Genomic DNA, 23,291 nt, shown 5'->3' with positions numbered 1-23,291 from the left:
GTCGTAATACCTGTCGTCTTCATTTCTTTCTAACAACAAATTCTCCATCGCTCTCGATCAATTATTTGTGTCGTGCATCGCGGCAACCACTTGCTGATTCGAGTGATGCCATCGCGAAAATTGTGATCTGAATCAAATTAAAATCCTCTTAATCCCTGCTGTCAAATCTTCAATCACTTGTCAAGGTAAGTGACAGATTTATTCAATTGTTTTCCAAACAAAGCGTGCTTGGTAACGGTTAGCTACCGTCTGTCAAAACATTCAATTGTTTACCTATAGCCGACTTGAAAAACTGGGATTTTGATTTGTTCGGCGCAATTTCGGAGACAATTTCAAGAATTTGGCGTTAATCCGCCCATGAAAACCGGTTACGTGCGAGTTAGCTTTCCAGTTCTTTTCTCTGGGCGCACCTGTAGCATTGGATACTGAATGGACAAGACCAAGACCATTGTTGGACCTTCGTTGTTTATTTGCTTGTAATCCCGCTTTTTGTTTTATAAACAACGATATTTGACACTTATTATGGATTGTTTATTGCCATTAGCATGTGTTTGTAGGATCTTTTTTTTGATCCGGGTGGCATGATTGTAAACAAACATGATTTTCTTTGACAGACACCCACTTGATTTGAAAATATTAATGTTGAAGTTTTTGAGTGATTGAGGATGGAGATTAACGAATTATTCTCAAGATTTAATCAAAATTACCTAGAAATCTTAAGAAACGAAATTAATGCTGAATGGGAAGCGATTAATTTTTCCATTTGGGTATGAACTCCTTGTTTACATCTCTCGTTTTACATGCCTCAATTTCATGGTTTATGATAGCCTTTTCAACATATTTTCAGATTCCCCTAAGACAAAAACAACAATTCTCTTGTGCCTGTCCTTGATAATCCCCATTCTTTTATTTCAGCTTTAATTTTTTGTGGTGATAAACCAAAAATTACTAAATTTATCGCAGGCACGTTTATGACAAGTCGCTTCTGACTTAACGTCAATTTGACTGTAAAATGAAGTTATTTGCCATGTGTTGGCGCGAAATTTGGAATTGGATTTCCCCATGTTCACTGCTTATTTAATATTCAGATATTTACCAACCGATCAATAAGCAACCATTATTATCAAATCATAATTAAAAGAAATATTGACCCCTTTGGAAGCAAGCCAACAGACATCACACAGCTGCGAGGTTCTCAATTAATTTAACAAATTTGTTGTGGTTGCAGTTAACCTAAGGTCACCATACGAAAATCCATCATTTTTGACTGGTTTATCTTTTTGCCTAAAAGCAGTTCTTTCCGATAAAAGATTCCTTTATGCAATGACTCTTCTAGGAACTTGTTTTTTTTCACGAATCCTATTTTATTCTTCTGACGTGTGTTTACTTAGTTTTAATAGCTCCGTTTCCTTTTAAACGCATTTTATTGGGAAGACGATGCAAGTTTCAACGAAATTGCATGGCATTTCTAAACGCCGTTATCACTCGAAACCAAATAAATGTTATCTTGTGGCGCCACTCTTCAAAGGACGTCCACTGCTCAGTTCATGTTTACAAGTCATTAAAGAGTAAAGAAAATCGGTCAGTTCCTAACCTGAGTCAAGTGTAATCAATAGTTGGGCATACAAGCTATTTTTCCTTCGTTTGAAAATCGTTAAGGAAATTGCTTTAATCCTTGGATGTTTTTTTTTGACTAGATATTTTTATTGAGCGTGTTTTATTCCACTTGAACTTGATTCTATTTTTTCCGTTTCTACTGTACAGAACCTTTTCAATCAGTGTCACCGTTGACACTTATGCGACTGAAAATAAACAAGTAAGAAAGAAGCAACAGAATGTGAATGAAAAGTATTTCAGGATGACTAGAATTTGAATGAGTTGAGCTCCTTTTGGCCTTGTCATGTCTGACCACGTTGAAAAACTGATAATGATGACCACTTGTGGTGGTTGAATCATTTCTAATGCTGTGAATTATTAATTTTTTTCAAAACTTATCAGAGGCTCCACAGAAATGTGCTTTGATGCTTCACATTCAGAAAGTCCTTCACGAAAACTAATAACCAGTCATTTCGTTCCGATAAACAATTATTTTGTCGTTGGAACAGAAAAGTATAATTAGATTGTTTTACGACATTAATTTATTAAAAAATGTGTGGAAAGTGAAACCATACCATTGTGTAATTAAAAAGATGTAAGAATATGAAAGAAATCTTTAGGTACAAGGCCAACGGAACACTCGTCGAAATTCTCAGCAATTTACATTTTTTTTGCTTTTATGTGATTGTTTGTTGTGCGTTGTGGGTAATGATAAGGTAAGCATTCCGAATCTAATTGGATGTTACGAAGTTTGATGAATTTTCTACTTACATTTATTGGTTTTTACGGGCAATGATATTTAATTACAGTGATTAAATTTGTTAAATTTACTTCTTGAAATAAACCGCGTTTTATGACGAACACGCGAAAGACATCAGTAGCATTTTACTGTGTTAAACGAACCAAGAACTGTGTCTGAAAAAGGAACTAAAAATATTGATCAAGCGGTTCTTCTTTTTTGTCATAATTGATTTGATTGATGAGCTAAAATTTAGTAGAAGGTGTTGACTTGTTAAAGTTATCGTCACAAGTTTACAAATACAGTTTCATTGTTGTGGTGTAAGGGCATGACATCATCCTTTCAAAGCCCAGTGAAAAAAAAAACGAACTCAGTCCAAACGGTTTGGTTCTGCAATTTGGTCGTCTACCTGAAATGGCACCGATCCGTTGGACCCCAACTTTTTATTGCCCGAAACCGAAAATGTCTGCTGTTTGTTCGCCATTTCGCACGACTGGCTCCAGAGAAGGGTCGGAACAAAAATAGAGTCCAAAAAAGTTCCCGCAGTTTGTAATTGCAAAAAATTTCTATGGCTGAACTTGTTTTAATAGCTATAACTCTTTATTTGGAAAGTTTGGGCTCACTCTATTGTTTATTGAAACTGGTATTAAACTATGACAATTTTCCTTGGGGAAGCTATCTATCGGCAATTTATTCCCAGGGATGGGAATCATTTGACCTGTAGTTCTCTAGGGTGAGATATTTTCCGGTGCACTACAAAGTGCATTATTAATTTATGTTTCCATATACAGGGACGTCGGAAATAAAACCTCTTCCATACTAAAGAATGCAAGAGATCATTATTCACCATTCTAAACAAATTGCATAGTTTCGAAATCACTCATAAACAAGTTATGTTCATGCATGTTTAATACACCACTGTGGCAAAAAATTCAAATTACCAGCAATAATGTTTGAATAAAGAGGAACGCTAATTGTAGACAAACGCATCTTCTTTTTGCGCCACATTTTCCCATTCATTTTAAATGCAAAATTTTGCATGCCAAGCCGGCGTTTTTCTAGTTGCACCTACTAATTGCGCAAATTGATACTCTTTTGTCTTTGTATTGTAGTAAGTGTTACAATAACTGTAACTTTAATTGGATGTTCTGGCCACAACCATAAAACATCACACACTACAAGCCTTTTTTGCAGTCCTGATAACCTGGTCAGTTTTAATTCTCATCCACGTGGTTCACTGCTACTTTTATAAACCGGATTGTTTTTATTAAAGAGAACAAGGCACATGTGGTGCTGCTGATGATTGAGGCAGAAAATTGACCACAAAGGAAAATAAGATTTGTTTTTACTTGTAATAATAGAGACGCTACTATTCCTGTGCTAACCATTAGACAGTTCGACAAGTCGGTTTTTCAAAATCTGGAAAATTCTGTACTATTTTGTACTTGTTGCACTGTTGATATGTTTTAGTCTTATTTCTTGGATGGCTTCCATAAAATCATATGCCGGCCACTGTACATTCCGTTCTGTAAACTGATTTAATAAGATGATAGTGTCTTGCTGAAATAAATACACGTTTGCAGCATACCGCATGTATTGCTTGACAAATTGGTGGATATAATATCGCCATTTTCTTATATTGCGTTGCCCAAGGACTTGAACTTGTGTTTTTTTCTTTTATTTTACATATTCTTATTAGTCTTTGTATTTAACGGTAAGATATAAGGTCCGTGGAAGAATAAATGTATTATGCACTATTCTTCGGAGATATCTAGTAACGGATCCTGATACACTGATATAAGTAAAAGTGATTTCCTACTTCATAGAACAGTTACTAACGTTACTATTGTGTCTCTAGTTACATAATATTGTCTGCCAATTTAGTTACAAAATGACACAATTTGAAACAGCGTTCCAGTTGCAAATGACGTTTATTTTATTACAAATTACTACTCTTAATAGTGACAAAAACTGACAAAAATTGTGAAAAGGAAATGTCAAATCTTTATTTTAATCCGGTTTTATTGCTGAAGCAGGAAAATCTTGTATGAAACACGAGGTAAAAGTGTTTTATCCCATAACGTGTTGTCACGACTACTGATAAAGTGACTCTGTCGCCATGTTTTTTATTTTCAGAAACCCAAGACATTTATTATATTTTCTATTTCTAGTTTCGAAGATATTTTAGATACAAAGAGGCCTTTTTGTTTTACATTTTATGTAGATGGAATCCTTGCATTTGGTTATGGAGGGCGTCTGCTGTAGACTGTAGATATAAACCCTATTTCATTGAAAACTGAAATATTTATCTCGTTTCGATAGTTTAGCGAAGAGACAAAGCTCTGAATGTAATGATCTTGGTGTAAAATAAAAAATCGTTTCTGCAGCTGTAGCGTAAACGGGGCTGAATCCCTCCCATCGGGAGCTCTGCATCCGCGTATTTGTATGCTCAAACAAAGGTTTTTAGCCTGTTAGTGTAAACGCGAGCAAATGATGTAAAAGGACGACAACCAAAAAAACGTGCGTGTTCACCGTTAGCGGTACAAAATGTATCCTCATTAAAGTTATTAATCACCGATCCTTTTACCGAAGACGCGTCGCAGTATTATAGTATGAAATTGAATTACGCCGCCGTCATCCATCAAAGTTGATTTTCGTCATCCATGGTCAGTTTTCGCAGGCGCCTCCCAAAGACCTTTGTAAAAACGCCAAGATTGAATTAGGTGGAAAGGGTGTATAGGTGGGGCGTCTTCGATTTTCCAAAATTAAATTGAGTTTTCGAAAGGTTATGTTGGCGGGGCCTCTCAGAGGCGACCCAACATCTCGCTATCTTCGTCGCACCAGTTCTCAGCACCTAGAGGATGCGTTCGAAAGATGGCCTGCGCGCGCTTCTCGTCTCGTTCATTGATCGTCCCCACCTCCAGGTTCAGCATGTGCCCCTCCGCCACGGCAGCCGGGGTAGTTGAGCCAAGGCACCCTGATCGGGCGTTGTTCGTATTTCAGACTATACACAACAGCCCAAACTGAACGTGGAAGCAGCTCACCAGCTGCAAACATATACAGTGTGCCAATTGCGCTTTGCCTCGTGCAGTGGTTTTATGTGCAACGGACTATAACAAGCAGCCAAACTGTGGGGTGCCGGAGCCTTTTTTCTTCCTCCTCAGGGAATGTACTACCCGGTAAGTAACCGCACCGCACATGGCTCAGAATAGCATCTCGCATCTGGACGCCCTTGCAGGAGAAGAAAGACGACTTCCCTCTCTGCCTTTAACTAACGACCGCACAACTCCCTGTCTTCTTTCTTCACATCTGTTTCCAAATTGTCTTCAGACGGGTTTCGTTATTTGCACTTGAGCTTATCCAGGCCTGAAATGTTGTTTGTTTGCTTCCAGCAACGCCACTATGAAAAATGCAGCGTGCAGACAAAGATCTCTATCTTTAGATCACGCAGATTCTAAATATCTCTAAAATTACAGAGTGATTCATATAAATTCACGAGGGGTTCGGACGTTCATCCCAACCATTGAACTTGAAATTTGGGGGAACTCCGAAAATATCTACCTATTCTTGTCGGTCGTATAATAGAATGTATAATCAACGGACTTGTTAACGTATTCTAATTGTCTTTTTTAATTACCATAGAGAAGCGACAATTATAAAAAGGAAATTATTTAAAAGCAGCAACGTCGAAAAGTAAAATTTATTTGCTATTTTGATCCTGCCGCCTTTGTTTACGTCACCGGATTTTAGTTATTTCTGCTCGTTTTCACAAAACGCTGAATTTTGATACTCGCTTCGCCCGAACTGAAAATACTGAAAAAATCGAACTAGAATTTAATTTTGAAAGTGGCAGAATTTCCTAGAAAAAATAAATCCTCTTTCTTATTGCCTTCACCAATTTCGTCCGATGTTAAATATTCACTCGGTTCATCAATCACCATGTCAACATTTTCTTTAAGAACAATGAGCATGTGGCGCCCGTTCTTTTATCGCCGAAATTAAATTTTAGGCACTTCTATAACAGCTCAGTTTTACCTTCTTTCAATATTTGGTATTTCGCCGCCAAAAATTTCCCTCGTTAACGCTGCACGTAAAAACATAAAAACCATTAATTTTCCCGGTCGAAAATTAAATTTTATGGAAAACGTAAATCAGTGACTTCTCTTTTAATTTAGATAAATGTAAACAAAACAGTCTAAAAATAGAACAGAGGAAAGCCAATGTAGGTGTAGAAATAAAACTTTTTTAATTACCAAGTGAAATAATAATATTGTGGGAAGTTTTCTTATAACTAATTTAAATAAAATTTACATCGTTTTTTTGAAAATGAAGTTATTTTTTTTGTTTTATGTTTACACTGTTGGAGTCTGTATATTTACGAATGTCTTTCCGGTCCTCAAAAAGCTGATAAAAACCCGAAATAATAAATAAGCTCCATTTTCCGGTCCTGCAGACTTGTAGGTTTTTTCCGAACCTTTGGACTCGTTTCTTATGAAATTTTTATTACAGCACACACACGTGGAATTCCTCGGCTATTTAACTGCATTTTGAACGAAAAGTTGTGTTGCTTCCAACAGTGAAATTTGATAACTCCACAATGAACATAATTTATCAGTCGTGTAACAATTTGATATCTCTAGAGCTCCCATTAACCGCTACCTTCTCGTGTCCCATCATCCAACAAAAATGTGTGTGTAACATCTCGTCCATGATGAATACAGCTCGCCTCGCCAACTCTCTTTGTCGCTTTTGTAATTGTTAAATTGCCTTGATTGGAACGGAATTTAAAACACATGTGGTGGCCCTGGACTTCAATAACCAACAGCAACAGCCAACAGTTTCGTTTCATCGCAGCTTCATTAAACCGTTGGATTTTTTGACACAGTTTATTCTAAAAATACGTTGCAAATGTACGAGATTCACGACGAGATGAAGCATTAATTTCTCTTTAAAATAATTTACGATACACACATTGATTACAGTTTATATTTAATTTAAACTAAGTGTGTTTATGCGATTTCGTTGCGTACTTTCCGCCAATAACATTGATTAGATGCAGCTTTTGATTATTCTCAATTCTCGGTGGAAAACAGCTCGGTTTTATTCGAAAAGGGATGACAATGGCTGTTAGTGGGTTTGCAGTAATTAAGTTTGCCGGAGAATGGATTTTCACGGTTTACTGTTTTCATTAGATTGTTTTTCTCTTGCTTTTTCAATTAAATATCTATCGTGCTGTTCTCAGTACTTGGGTGGGAACCTAATGAAAAGATTAGTGCGGACTTTTAAATACTCGTTCATCATTGCAGGTTTTTCAAATTGTCGATTAAAAACTCTGCGGGATTTGTTCATTCAAAGTTTTAATCCAGGGGAGATCAATTGGGTTGGTTTCCCTGTATACTAATACCTTATTTAATATGCATTAAATTTAATTTGCATGAATATGACGCATCCAATTACGCCGGTATTTTCTGCGTTTGTCATTTCATATAATCTTGTAACGAGAGAAGAAAGATATTTACACATGCGAGTGGAGTAATTCATTGATTTATTATTACTCTAATATCGATTCGTTTTCATATGATCTTGCCACTGTCAATTTTCTCTGTACACAATGTCCGAACAAACAGCCACAAATCCAACTTAGTCAGACAGTTATGATTTATGTCTAAAGTTCGAAACAATACGGCGACTAACTACACTAATTGGATAATAACTTTGGATTCATAAAGACATGGATCAGTTTTTTTCCCCCGATTCATCATCCTTTGAACTGCCGAACACCATCATGCAAACATGCGGGTCCCAGATGTTTAGCTTTTGGTTACAAGAACTTGTAGACGTGCATAAACGCAATCGAGCAATAACAGTTTATGTTTACTTTTCTTTCTGTGCTACCGTTTTTGTTTGAAATTCGTTAAACACCAAGTTTGAACGTTTCATTTGTATATTTGTTCGACAAACGATCAGTAAATAAACAAAAACGTGTTCACACAGTCAGGACGTGTGGTTATATGTAAAATTGTTCAATCAAATCTGTTTGCCAGATTGAATTGTTGTTAATTAAGACGTCTGAGCAGTGGTAATTTGTCTTTTTGTGACGGGATTTGTGGTCATTGGGAAATTTTTAACGTCTCTGTTATCTTCAGTGATAAAATTGTTTATTTCTGGGGTTAAAAAGTTCAGTTTAAGAGGATCCGAGATAATGAGGTTCTTTACATCGAATCGGAATTTATTGTCTGATAACAATGTAAAATTTTTATTCTCCAATTTTCGAAAATTTCGTTTCCAGAGAGTGCAGACGATAAAATTTAGTTTGGTGGCCCTTCCATTATTTAGTCGTTCCTCCCTTCATGGTTTATTCACCCCTTTTTTATCCAACCTCTTTACAATTTCGGACACCCATTGTTCCTGAGAATTCGAGCTGAACTGGTCTCCTTTTTTGAATTTTTGATATCGTTTTCATCATAATCGTCATCTCCCTCCCGCCCTAGGCAAGAACGCTGTAAGCTGAAAATAGGTCTTGCAACACAGCTCCTGGGTGCGCCACCCCTCGTCGTTAAAAAGGGTGTAGGCGGCTGCTGTGGTGGAAATGGGTTTTGAGCATCTTGAACGTCATTGGCCAGTCGTTCCAGGTAAATAACATCTATTCCCGGGAGGAAAACCGACTACTATATTACTTCTCTAGGGAACGACAAATCTAATTAAGTTTTAGAGGTGCAAGAAAAAAGTTAGAATTAGGGACACAAATAAAATATTTACGAAGCGTGAAAATGGTTTTCAGAAGTGGGCGAAAATGGAGGAAAGAAGCTTGGCTAGATTTTAGGGGTGTTGATCAAATTGAAGAGTTTTCCCAACGATGGAATTTGGTGGCCTCGTTTATACCAAAGCAGTCGTTTAGACGTTTTGTCACGCTATTGATGTGGCGAAGGAACGTTAATTTAAAAGTCGATTTAGCTCCTATTAGATTATCTTAGCCGAGTTAAAACTTAAAAGCGCACGATTATCATTGTTGCGAGATGAATTTTTTATACTGATTGGTCTATTTTCATGGTCGAAATATAAAAGCGTACGAATATTGATTACCTCTGATGTTTCCTTTTGACACATTTATAATGAAAAAGACTGGCGTTCTTTTGTAGTGCATGCTGTTTTGTCGTTGCAAGCGACCTATAAAATGGTTTAAAATACACGTGTGTATATTTTCATGGAAAAACCACAGCTTTAGATCAAGGGATTTCAGTTTACAATTCGAAGAAAAATTGAAGTTTTTTAATTTATTGGTCGTCTTTTCTATATTTAACCATGAAGAGGCACTTTATAAGCGATAAACACCTCCGAGTTTAAATAAAAAAATATATTTCGGTGTGCTAGATCTAGATTTGAAGTCTTGAAGACGCAGCTTTTAATAGCGACCTTTAATTACGTGTCGTGCCATGTCGACATTCGACGTGAAATTGTCTTTGATGCTTTAATTAAGGAGAGGTTACTCAAGAGTGCGTACTTGAAATTGAAAGTTGGTTAAAATAAAATCGAAGAAACTCTAAAACTGCGAGCTAGAATAAAATATGGAAAATTACTAGTTGCACTTACTAATAGCGTCTCACTTCTGCAGTAAGAAATTACAATTATGTACCTAGTGGGAAGTGAAAGACAAACGCGAATGCAATCTATTTGTGTTCAGAAAATTAGAACATGTTTTAACTACCAATCTGAATTATTGAAATTTCTGCGGTTCTAACAGAAATAGTTTTCATACCGCTGGAAATACAACAAAGAAAAATTAAGTTTAATTAAGCTTTAGTGCGTATGTATTTTAAATTTTTTCTATTGATTTCGAATCAAGAAAAAAAAACTAATGGGGAAACTTGACCTAATGACATTTGTATTATCGCTTTATTATCATTATTTCACAATCTTGAAGAGCGACGTGAAGATACTTTTGCCATGAGTTTGAAACGTTTAATAATAATTTCGAATTGTTTGAAAGCAAGACGAAATTTGTAATTTTCACAAAATTTGCAAATTGTCTCTTACTGCAGTTAAACAAACACTTGGAGCTAAATATACAAGAAGAGAAGTGTTTACTGCATTTTTTTGGGTTTTGTCACATTTGTTGAAAACTTGGAATGTTTTTTTAACTTCCAAAACATCCAAACTCTCAAGTCGTTGAGTTTCCACATTGTTAATGTTTTACTAATAAACTGCATAAATTTATTTCATAGTTTAGTTACAATAGTCGACATTTTCTCTCAAATTTTCATCATTTTGGTTTAAATTTTAGTTTATCTAATTGTAAATTTCTCTGATTCTAAATCGTAAATTTTTTAAAAACTATAGACCATTGTCAGGCAACGAGATCTAAGTAAACAATGTGCAGAATCTAAAAGTTAAATGTGTAATGACTTTCCTGGCAGTTTTTTTTTTCAAATATTTTTCAAAGTAAAACAACCAAGTTCGCATTTGAGTCAAGTTACAACATTAGTACATTTGTTCTCCACTGCAAATATTGATAGAAAATAAAGGTGAAATATTTATTTTGGTAAAGCAGAGAAATAAATGTGTAATTTTCGCCCTCGGAGCCTTTGAATTTATAACAATACTTAATGCTACAGGAATGTCTTTTATTTTTAATGCAAATAGAAGAAATGAAATTAGAGAGATTAGAAGGAAGTTTTGGGCCCGTTTACACTAGATAGAGTGGGTTCCAAGAAAAAATACAAAACCTTAACGAAAATTCTACCTGCATTTTCTACATTTAATTTAGGGTTTCTTAAGCTATGATTTACTTGTTTTTTTTTGGATTATTTATTTCGAAGGTTATATGCTTTTTGGCTACGACAACTTTGAATAAGAAGAATTAAATTTTCTTCAAGCGCTAATCACTGCTAATTGATAATTTAATTATTTTATGTGTTTTATTACGTAATGTTAAACAAAAGTCATTGCAGAAACATCAGCGTAACTATTCGTACTAATTAAACTTGTAATTTTGGAAGTTTCCTCTGATTATTTCTACTTGGATGATTTTTGTGAAATTAAATGGAACTTGAGTCATCTTTAGAAAGTTATATGTTAACATTTTGTCAGCCGAAATCGAACACATATCATTTAAACAAATTGAATTTATTGGAAGCTTTAATTTCACATCCTCAAGAGTCGATATCACTTCCTACTTTTTCACTTCGTCTCACTGAAAATGAGATTCCATTACGAACGTGTGACATGGTTTAAAAATTTCAGTACGTAGATCATGACGTTCCTCTGCACGACACTTAATAATTTATTGCATGCTCGATGATTGCCAATTTTCTTATACAATGTCTACTAATTCCGGTTTGTAAACAGATATAAAGTTCACAAAACGGTTGACTATTGAACTCAAATTTGTGAGTAAATTAAGCGTAGTTATGACGGAAAAACATTTTAATTGCACGCCCGACATTAAAATATTAAGGTCATCATTAAATTTAGTCTTTTTCTCGCTCGAGTGTGGCTTCTACTGATTAACTGGGTGATATATTCAAATTTGTTCATCCGGTGCAGCAAATAAAGCGAAAATAGGGTCTAAATACTGTGTCCACTAATTTAAATGATAGAGGATGCGGAAATGGTGGTGGAAGGTGAAACAAAGGGAACCGGAAGTGAATTACATTTCATGCCTTCCTCAATCAGTCTCTTTATTAACCAACCCGGCATGACCTTTGCACGCTGGATAATTTTAATGCGGGACCATAGCTCGGATAGATTGAATATCTCATATGCATACAAAAATCTAATAACAAAGAGATGCACCCCAGCGGAAACGGACGGAAGCGATATGCATCAACAATAAGGAAAAGCAGAGGAAGAAGGTTATAAGAAAGAGTACCTGTGTTAAAACTGCCATTTTACTTTTGCCTGTCCCAGTTATCATCCATGAAGCTTTTCTCCGTGAAAAATTTTCCGACTAAAATATAACTCTACGCGAGATTTATTTACATAACATTGGAAGTCTGTAGGTAGCCGACCTGTATTGATCCAGACCCGTTTCTGGCATTGAGCCTATTTTTTTCAGTCTCCATCTGAAAAATAAGCAGTCCCAAAGTCACGTTTCTCTAAGAAAATTTGGTAATAATTTCTCCCAAAGTGTTACTGCGAGTTTTTATTTAATCTGATCCTCCACCATTCTTCTATTTGAGCTTTTTTTCAGAGCCGGTGCAGACGGACACAGAATAACGAATTAATCCATTGATTTAGCGAGACTAGCATTCATGTCGTTTCAGTTACAGAATTCGAAGCAGGATCGTGAATCAAATATTGATGGGTCGATTGTGTCTCTCTATCTAATACCGGTAGCGAGATTGGAAATTGCTGCTGCTCTTGTGTCAACAAAGAAGGAAAATTGCTCTCTTGAAGCGCCTCTTCGGTTTGCGGACGTATTCTTTATTTTTTAGAGGCGACATTCATTGTATGATGCCTTCTCGTAATGTGACTTAAATTTTGATGGATGCGCTTGGAAGAAGATGCGTTAAAATTGATGTGTTTACCGTTAAACTTCGAGCTCTTAGTGATGCATTTGAAAATAAAATTGTGATGAGAAAAAGTGGGCGTCGTATATTTTAAAATGTTGGTACCATTGTCACCTATCGATTTGCATGTAAATTAATGCTTAACCTCAAACTCGGGAGATGACAGGTACCAACACAATTTGAATTCCAAAGCCTTTCAGATTTCAAAGCCTTTAGCCCGAGTTTAATTTATCTAGATCGTGAAAATATTCCAGATTCTTTAATCCCGGATCGACCGAAATTTTGTACATGTTTTAGACTTTCGAATCTCTAGAAACTCAAGTTCAAACTAACATTATTTTGGTCCGGTTAATTGAAAATTGATTAATTTTAAAACCGATCAAAAATGATAAATTTGGTTTACATTATCATATGTTATAGATAAACAGTTCTAGGTTTTGGCACGATTCAGCTCATCTTTCAGACCCGAAATGTTTATCTGAAATCTTTTTATCTCTGGCGTTAATGGGGCCAAAATTCTGTGTTGAATTTAGCACCTAAGCGTATTCGTCGGTGAAAAATTCGTATATAAATGGCCGCTATATCCGGCGGATGCACACCAAGAAAATATTAATACGGCGGTTTGCGGTCGTGTTTTGTTTACTTACGACATTTTCATTTTCAGTGGAGTCAATGTAGGTGCTATAAATACCAGAAATTTATTGCCACCAAACTATTCTCTGTACAGTTAAGAAAAGCAGCCAATGGGTGTGTAAAACCTAATGCCTTATTGCATATTTTTGTTGATTGGTAATACCTAATTATAATTCACCGTGAATAATGCCAACAGTTGGAGCGTGAATGGTAATGATGCGCGCTATCGTGTTATACACAATTCTTTTGGTTGAGCATCACTGAGCTTTAGCCGGTTAATTCGGTTAGATTTATTAAAAGCCACCAAACAGTTGTGGCCGTTCTCATAGGGCTAATGAGATGAGATCATCACGAGTGGAACTGTCTGCGATGTTCGTTAGCATTTCCCATGGACACATCTGTAGAAAACGTGGTGGATTAGCGAAGGAGTTAAAAATAGACAGACAAAAGAAAACCGAGAAAAAATAATACTTTGTTCTTCGTACAATTCTATTTCTGTTATCAAATAATTCGCTCAAACGCGTCTCACCTTTCTAACAAAGATTGATCAGTTGACAAAAAATATATGAGCATAAATATTCGCTTTCTTCTGACACACTTTGAATGAAATGAGTTTACACATTTACGATGAAAAAGTTTTCGTGTGCGTTATCATTCGATCCACGTATTCCACCCTAATTATGTTGCGTTAATTTCGCATAAAAATTTCCACAGATAATTGTGTGTGTAAATGAAATTTATTTTGAAAGCATAAATGCTTTGTTTCAGTTTTGAAGATAAACATGAATGTTTCATATTTTTAAAGCCAACAACGCCGACACTTTTAATTTGAAATGCTGCACTAAAAATCCGCGTCATGTCGGTCTGGTAGCTTTATGGCTTTCAATTTATTGGATTTCTAAATTGCGCGCTTACAAAATAAATTATTTATAAAATTGTTCTTTGTTGACATGGAGTGTGATTTTTACTACTATGGAATGAATTCGACGTATTTTAATATTTGATAATAATTGTTGGATTACGTGTTGAAAAATTTACATCTATGAATAATGGATTTGAAAATGGGAAACGCGTTTATAAAGTGCATAAACTTAGGATAACAGTTGTGGATAATCTGCGGGGATTATTTTGATTTGCAAACTTTTATTGACTTACACTTTGTCCATCAAAAAGCTCTGACTTAATATTTCCAAGCTCCTAGTAATACAGTTCAAGTTGAAGCTTAGAACTATTGGAACTTGGATTTTCGATATCTCATTATATTCCGGATATTGAAGATTTAAATTTGGGACTTCATCCCGCATTACCGAGATTATCATTTAATTTTTTTCGAGTTGGAATGGGAGTGTGTGCTCCAATATAAATTTTTCAGATGTTGAGCTACAATCAGAGCTTTTTAAATTAGAATAAGTCAAATGAGATCCCAGATGATTTTTACTTTGGTGGTTTCAACTTTCTCAATTTAGTTCAAATTGTGTTTTTTATTACATAGAAAATTCCAGACTTTGCATATTAAATTGCCAAGTTGAACTTTAAACCGGAATTTGCGTTCCGGACTTTGGACCGCAAGGGCCTCACTGGCAACTTCAGTTTTTTAATGTTATCTCGGTTGGTATTATAGCTGCGCTCGTTTTTTACTTTCACCGACATCCATTAATATAAAAGCAAAACAAGAATGTAATTAAAATTATCTTTTAATCATTTCATACATTAATACAACAGTATGCAACACTGTAGCTTTATTAACAAAGTAATGGTGGGAGAAATCGAATAATTGGGGTTGGCTCATTACAGATATAATCTTTTACTATACATCCGCACATACTTGGCGAACGTTCACACAATCCAAAGTTAATTTCAAATAGAAACCACAAAGGGAAATGGTGCAACATTTCCTCAACAAGTTCTACCGTTTTTTAACTTTCATCTTTTTCCAGCACATGGTTCAGACGGGTATGTCAGCGCCGTTTGGAGCGGCGACGCCGACAGGTTTCCCTGCACAAAACGGCGAAGTGAAACCTGCCGACGAAAAAACCCAAGTACCTTTGTTGCCGCCGCCTACGGGTACGACAGCAACGGGAACGGGGCCACCATTTAGTCCGCCGCCGCCTCAGTCGACCACCACCGGCGAACAACCAACAGTCAGTATAGTAAATAGCCCAGCTTTAACACAGAACCAACAACCGTACAAATGCGAATCACAACCCCAAGAAACAGAGACGAATGGTAGTGTGCCACCGCCGACGTCAGAAGCGTCTGATACCAGCACGGCAGGGACGCCTGCAGCCATAGACCCCGCGAAAAATCAGCCCAAAAGGCTACATGTCTCAAACATTCCTTTTCGGTTTAGAGACCCGGATCTCCGGGCCATGTTCGGGGTGAGTTGAAAACGGTTTTTTTTCAGTTTGAGTGTGCACAGATGCATGTTTTTTTAACGTTTGGTACTTAAGAGAGATAAATTCATAACATGTTTTATATGTCATTGTTGTGCTCGTTTATAGAATTGGATTGAATCCAGATCCTCTCTTCAAACGTTTAATTACATCGAGGTTAACTTTTATTAGCGGGATTAAATCGCTGTTTTAATTCTTTGAAAGTGTTATTAAAATGGTATTGTATTTTTCAGCAATTTGGCCCAATACTTGACGTAGAAATAATTTTCAACGAAAGAGGATCAAAGGTATGTTAATACGTACATTTCTATGATAAATACAGTACTATCTTGAGCCAGCTATGTTGCTATTAAACTTTTTATAGGTTATTGCAGAAACTTCTTCACTTAAAAATACTCCAAAGACTTTTTTGGAATATTTTTACAAATTCAATTTTATTTTTGATGTCTAGTCTTCTTACATCACACATTCTTAACATTCCGACGAGTCAGTGCCACTGTTCATATACCTTATAGTTTTTAGTTTCCGAATTAACCCGCTTTTGTTGATCACATATTGTACTTGTAATTATCTGTTTTGCTGCAATAACTCTTTGAATTCTATAAATGTATACTTGTCTGGAGTTCTACTTTCAAACTAACTATTGTTTATGAGTTTGTTGTTTTGCTATTTATTTACATTCATTGTTCATGTTTTTTTTCAGGAAATTGGTAGCTAACAATTTATGTAAGATTGTTCAATGAGTTTATTGGGGATTTTAGTCACTTTTTAAAGCCTGTAGACTGTGCATTATCACTTAACTAGATATCATGTAATACTGCCATTTTGTTTCTTCTGCCATTTTGTGTTGTGTTTAGTTTTTCTTTTATCTTCATCTTTGTTAACATTGTACATAGACTTTATTTTGCCGTTTTGCTTCATAAAGTTAAAATCTTAACATTTGTTTTCATGTTACTTGAAGCATGACGTTTTTTCGTTTTGTTTCTGAATGACAAGAAGAGTTTTTGCATTACAAAGACAAGAAGCTGCTATCAAAACTAAATATTATAGTCACAGTAACACAAGTGAGGATACTGTTGACTATAAATCGTAGAAAAATGCATAATTTAATTATTTAGATCTTGACAGGACTGTTATTAACGTACCATTAAAGGTGAACTTTGTTCTTCATGGTTAATAACACCGGGTAACTACTAATAATTCTTACACATGAGCAACCAAATGCACTAAAATGACTTAGAAACTCGCAATAAGGCTGGTCCTGGTTGCAACCCGTGCCTTGCATGTTGTATTGAATTTGTCAAGTCATTATGTGCTTTTTTAGAACCTGGAGATTACATAGACGCTTTATATGTTGACATAGACCTGAAGAAAAACCAAAGAATAGTTTTTTCTTTTACTTTTTTTAATGTTTTAACAGTCTATTGACGTTGTGCATGTTGTTTTACATTCTGCACATTTTGCAAGAGTAAGATTAGGTCGATTTGGGGCTGAAACATTCCCTTTAGTGTCTGTTGTATTAATCCATGACAAGGGAAGTCGATCATGAACACCAATGCGTAGTGGCAATTAAGTTGAACTAGTGTGTTTGTAAATAACCCGAGAAATGATAAACAAAGATGTTGGGCAGCAGTAGCAGATTTTTATATGCATGAGTATTTGAAAAGTGAGTGCTGTAAAACCTTAGAAATATTTTATGACTGTCATTAAATGTTTTCTGGTTGGCACAATTAAAGTTAGACTGTTGTATGGGCATATTGCACTTGTCTATGGGCTTTTCAGTGATTAACACCCTGGTAAATAACAACACCTTAGATTTGATAGCAGCAAAGCTGAGTAGGCTCTTTCACACAATATATTTTACATCGCAGTGTAATTATTATATGATGCATGTTATTTACAACAAGTACATACGTATTATCTTATATACAAATATCGTTCAAGTGCAATTTGATGACTTTTACTAAACATATGACATATGATGGCGTAGTGAGATTTGGTTTTTTTCATATAATGATTGTGCTGTAGCAGCTATTTGAGTTCGTCTTTGATTTGACATGATCTGTCCGATCTTCATATCCATTTACTTATTAAAGTCTAACTTCAGGAAGATTACTGCAGGTTTGTGAGTTTTCAAAGAGTAAAATAAAGATCCTGCAGGCCATCACCTGAAGAAGTACAGAGTGCCCCAGTGCAGGCTCGAATCTGTTAGTTCCTTCTGCCTTGTCAGTTTCCCGTACTGTTTGTATTCTGTTCTGTGTTGGTTTCAAACGGTGGCTTTGAGTTGTGTGTTTTAGCTCTTTAGGCTTGAAACCTTCGTACCTTGCTCACTGAGAAAAGAACCGAAGGGGAATCATGTTTGGTCATAATACGCAAGTAGCTAGTTGATAACAGTGGTCCATCTCTGTATCCTTGTGTGCCTAACAATCGCCTTAGATTTCTAAACTAAATCATCATTCAAGATAGTAATATTTTAACTTTCGTGCGCTCAGGTGAGGAAGAAGCAAATAAAACGATCTAACTGGAGAAGGAGTGTCGGAAGTGATGAGTTGGTATATAGGAGGAAATAAGTTTTCGTTTTCGAATTGAGTTATGTTTCCATCAAGGTAGAGGAAATGAGCTTCGGCATCTTTCTCAGTGTGGTGGAGTCGTGCGAAGGTGACAGGCCTATCACTGAAACACACAGATCGGGGATCATCGTAGCGCGAGCGAGAGAGACGCCGTCCACTCGCCCCTGATCAGTTGGGGGCGGCGCGTGACGGTTCGAGTAGATGGATATGAGCAGAGAGGCGGCGAGTGGTAGTGTACATAGCTAGGCGCACTGGCGCACTCCCGTCACGTTGATGATGCGTGGAGAGAATGCCGCCGCCGACTTGAGGCTTAACAGTGTAAAGTAGTCTAACCCGAGAGCCAAGACTAGTGAGCGAGTGTGGAATGAGGCTTCTAGACAGAGGCATGTCTAATGTCTAACGTCATCATGTCATTGCACGAGTTTGAAGAGCTGTTTATAATGCATGTCTTGTCTGTCTCTGCATGCAGGGGTTCGGTTTTGTAACATTCGCAAATAGTGCTGATGCGGAGCGCGCACGAGACCGACTACACGGCACCGTGGTTGAGGGAAGAAAAATAGAGGTGTGCATGATATAGCTCTACGTGTAGCACTGGCCTGTCCCGTCCCTCCCCGGTAAAACAAGGTCAAAACCCCCGTGTGGCTGGCTTGCTGGCTTTAGTGACTAACCGGTAGCACCTCCCCGCTTCACACGTGTTGTTTTGACGTTCTTTTGCCGCACACACTCTCAGTTATCAGTATCAGTTCTGTAAGTCACTCTCAGCTGTCGGTTCTCCAATGTGTGTACGTTGTCTCTAGACCGTGTCGGCCATTTAATTGGCTTGCGAACTTGCGATGATGACGCGACAGTTGTAGTTCCGATCCCCCTCCCTCCCGTTCACGGGCCGCCGAGGAGGTAAGTGGATAAGGCCAGCGGAGCGACGCCATCGCCCCCTGTCCGGGGTGGTGGGCCTTGGTGTCGCTCCAGCCACAAGTACCACACGTACCTTAGCCCTAAGACTACTAGCTCATAAGCTTAGACTAAGTTAATCTAAGGAAACTGATCACCATACACCATCCAAATCAAAGACCATCTCCACTTGGTACAAACCAACCTTTTGAAAGAAAAGCTACTTTAGCTGTAAATACATTTTTAGAATTTGACCAGTCACACAGTGAGCACTTGGTGTTCAGCATTTGGTTTTGAGTTTCAAACCTGAGAAGTTACCAGAAGAAGAAACTGTAGACCCTCTACAGGATTTAAGCAACGCCTTTCTTTGGATTGTGTATTGTCGTCAGTCTATAAATTCAATCAAAATTAATTTCACCCTTTAAGTCAGATCAGAGTTAATGTAAATTTTCCTATACTTACCTGTTTGATAGTCTCATGTTTTGGCAGCTAAGCAAGTATTAAAAATAAATTTAGTTTATTTTCGTTGGCTAATATTTCATACTATGAGATCGCTTTCATTATTGATGCCTTACACCGTCTGTGACACAAATCCTATTTTTTAAGTCACTCTGTAAAAAAGTCATATTACATTGTATCTATTTTTTGAAGTGACCATTTGAACTGTGATGTTATATTTTAATTCTGTAATAAGAACATGGTAGGGTACTTTACTTTAAATTTGATACCTTAATATAACTTAGGTATAACTGAATCTGTAATATGATTTTTATAGTTAAGAAAAACTAGCTATGTACTTGTTAGGCCGTGGTAAGGAATGTGAAGTGTGAACCACGGAGGCATCCTTACCTACTCTAATGTAATCACTTGTTTTTGCACCTTTGAGCACACAAAACAAATGGTTATATTAGATTTGAGTAAATTCCTTTATTTACGCGTTCTTTTTTCCCACCTAGGTTAACAATGCGACTGCAAGAGTACAAACAAAGAAACCGCCAACACTTCCAGCAGGTATGGACATGACAACAATAGTCGCTTATTAACATTTCTTTGTAGTTCCGGTGATACAATGGTCCGATGCCACATTACGAGCAGGCGTGGCGGCAATCCAAAGAGGAAGAGCTCGAGCAGCATATCCAGCGGCGGCTGCAGCAGCCGCGGCAGCTTTCGCAAGACATCCAACTCCTCTAGCTGGAGCCCTACATGGATACACACCTGTTCTCAATACATTACCAGTAGATGGCAGCGTTTATTATGACCCTTTTTTGGCGGCACATGCGGCTGATCCGAATTATAGACTACAAGTAAGTAGAGGAAGAACGCGGAAACTACAATGTAATCACACGTGTATCATGTTTTCACTTTTAATAACCAGAATGATCATATCTAGCAACAATTTGGTTGTGATGTGAGCGTTCTTAAGTGTTTTGTATACTGACCAGAGCAGATAATTGTTGTAAAAAATCGGTTGTTATAATAATTGTTTCCTTCTGTAAAAAAGAGGGAATTCGCAACGTCACTCTAGATGTAATCGTGTTTTTATCGTAACAAAATTCTTAATTAATACACTTTTAATGGACTTACAATGTGTTCATTGCATAACAAATTGTTGCAAGATGTTTTTATGCTCAAAATATCAGTGTCTGTTAAAGTTAGCTGCAAAGTGTAGGTAATTACAAAATGTGATTACAATCATAATGTTGCTCCCATGCATAAACATGAATTGCTATATTACAAAGTGTGCTTAATTTAGCTACAATTTTGCAGCTGGCGTTTAACAATTTTCCTGAATTTTATAATCATCGTCATGATTTATACTACTGAAATTCTTTTGTTAAATGTTAAGTCATTTTTAACTTCAGTTTTTTATAGAACATCATGATCACAGAAGTAATTATTGCATGTATTTTTTAAGATGGAGTTTCACTAACGGACTGAACGATAAAGTTAGTGACTGAGTTATCGGCTAAGTTTTGATAGATCAGTTTTTTTTGCTCTGTATTGACTGGAATGAAGTTTTAATACACAAGTTCGGTAAAGCTTTGGTAAAGAAATCCAATGTTACAGAGAGCATCTATAAAGTCACTATTGTTTAGTTGATACCATGAGTTTAGTCTGCTTCATAAATTTTGGAAGAATGTGGTATCATTGAATTTATTTTCGACTTTTGTCATGACTTTTATCACTTTTTAATATTTATTTGCGCGGGTATTTATATTCAAAACAGAAGAACTTATTTTTTTTGACTAGTTTTACAACGGGTGTCCGCATTTGCCAGGGTAAATAAATATGCAAGTTATTTGAGAAGATACAGTTTTTGAACTCTCTTGACCATTTTCTATGCCAAAATCTATTAAATGAATAGTTTGTTTACCACAAATCGCTTTTGGTTGATATTGTCATAGTTACAAATACAAACATTTTAGCTTTTCAAATAACTCGGATATTACCGTTTTTTATTATTTTCAAGTTCTCAAAATTCATTATTTTGTGATTGAATTTCCGATGTATTTTTCGTACTTTTAGCTTACGTTTTAAGATTATAAGCCGAGTGTTCCAGTAGTTCGTGCTATAATTTTATGTATTATTGCACAGTAGTACCAGAACAAAAAAGTTTTATTTAAAAAAATCTGCCTGGAGCTCTCGGTACCTTCAATAAATTGGAGCTGTACTTTTTGGTACAATGCCTGCCCCTCAAAAACATCATTTTCATTTAACTGTAATAAAAATTCAGGGCTTCCGTAGATCGTAGATTTTACATAAAATAACTAGTAAGTATTAATTCTATTAAATTTGTGAATTGCTACTAATTCCAAAATTCCGATTGTTTTGAAGTAAAAGGTTGAATAAAATGATTTATGTAAGCCTTTGCTGCTCATTGTCGAACATGTAATAGAGATATTTCTCAATGTTTAAACTTTTTATATTTGTTCTCACGATCAAATATGAAATTATTCAAAATCTACAATAAAAAATCTATGTAGATTTTGAATAAGTGGTATGTTGTACATAGCACAGCCTTGATGTGAATGCATCTAGTGGCTTTAGATGTGCATGGCTGTGCATGGCTCTTTGTTTTAGGCTGCCGCCGCCGCAACACCTCTTTTAAAAACACCTCTGTCGACTGCCCAACAGGCGAGTTACGCCGCCGCCGCCACCTATACAGCTGTAGCGGCGCGTTATGGGGCGGCTCAGCCTGTCGCAGGATATGCCGCAGTCGCTGGTTACGGCCGAGATTATGCAGATCCTTATCTAGGACATGGGATAGGGCCTATGGCCGGATATGGGGTACGTGTTTACGAAACAAGGGAAAAAGTATTGATTTTTTGTTTCAGGCTGCTGTTTATCGTAGCGGTTACAACCGGTTTACGCCCTACTGAACATATCTGCAGCTCCGTTAGGCCTACGAAAAAATACTCAACTATTGTTATTTGTCTTGTGTACGTAGCACAAAACAGCACAAAAAGAAAGAGCCAAAGAGCTGTAACTCACTAACGTAAGCCCTTGTGATAGCCCACCTAACCCAGCTCTCTAACTTAGTTAAGGATTATAGTTACGTAAGCCCGTTTCCATTCACTTATACGGCAATCCTTAAATGACTTAAACTGGACTATTCGTCGGTTACGCGTGCGCATATTTAAGTGAGGCATAGTTTGTAGATTGCAGGACGTGTAGTGTTACGTACTCATTTTGTAAATTAACTGTATTTCACATGACCATTTTTGTGACAAGAACAACCATGACCAGCATAACGATGGCTCGTTATAATAATATGTACTTTACTCAGAAATTCGTATAAGGCTTGTGTTTTAGAATTCGTTGTTTTCGTGATCACTCTCATTATGCGAAGAAGCAATAAGTTGGTTCATTTTCTTTTTTCGAGATCTCGAATGGTTAGAAAGGTGAATGTGAGGAAAATATCATGATCGTAATTTTTAAATTGTGTGATCTTACTGTGAACAAA

The 23,291-nt window shown here is 36.4% G+C and overlaps 1 protein-coding gene across 3 annotated transcripts; it reads left to right on the top strand.

Annotated features, from left to right (window-relative positions):
- The first annotated feature begins 18 nt into the window (after positions 1 to 18).
- Positions 19 to 22,798, top strand: Rbfox1 (RNA-binding Fox protein 1). 3 transcript variants are annotated; one of them, XM_088035310.1, is made up of 8 exons: positions 19 to 185; positions 15,414 to 15,854; positions 16,103 to 16,156; positions 18,909 to 19,001; positions 20,284 to 20,338; positions 20,384 to 20,631; positions 22,409 to 22,615; positions 22,663 to 22,798. In XM_088035310.1, the coding sequence occupies exons 2-8, from the start codon at positions 15,417 to 15,419 to the stop codon at positions 22,705 to 22,707; spliced, it is 1,140 nt and encodes a 379-aa protein (XP_087891436.1). In that variant the 5' UTR covers positions 19 to 185; positions 15,414 to 15,416; the 3' UTR covers positions 22,708 to 22,798. The 3 variants fall into 3 exon arrangements, with proteins under 3 accessions (XP_087891436.1, XP_087891435.1, XP_087891437.1); XM_088035309.1 differs by lacking the exon at positions 19 to 185 and adding an exon at positions 5,266 to 5,514; XM_088035311.1 differs by lacking the exons at positions 19 to 185; positions 18,909 to 19,001 and adding an exon at positions 5,266 to 5,514.
- Positions 22,799 to 23,291: the final 493 nt, after the last annotated feature.

This window comes from Gnatocerus cornutus, chromosome 5, assembly GCF_029298725.1.
Source record: "Gnatocerus cornutus isolate USDA-ARS CGAHR chromosome 5, icGnaCorn1.1, whole genome shotgun sequence".
NCBI classification, from domain to species: Eukaryota; Metazoa; Arthropoda; class Insecta; order Coleoptera; family Tenebrionidae; genus Gnatocerus; species Gnatocerus cornutus.
This window is presented reverse-complemented; position numbering and strand designations above follow the sequence as displayed.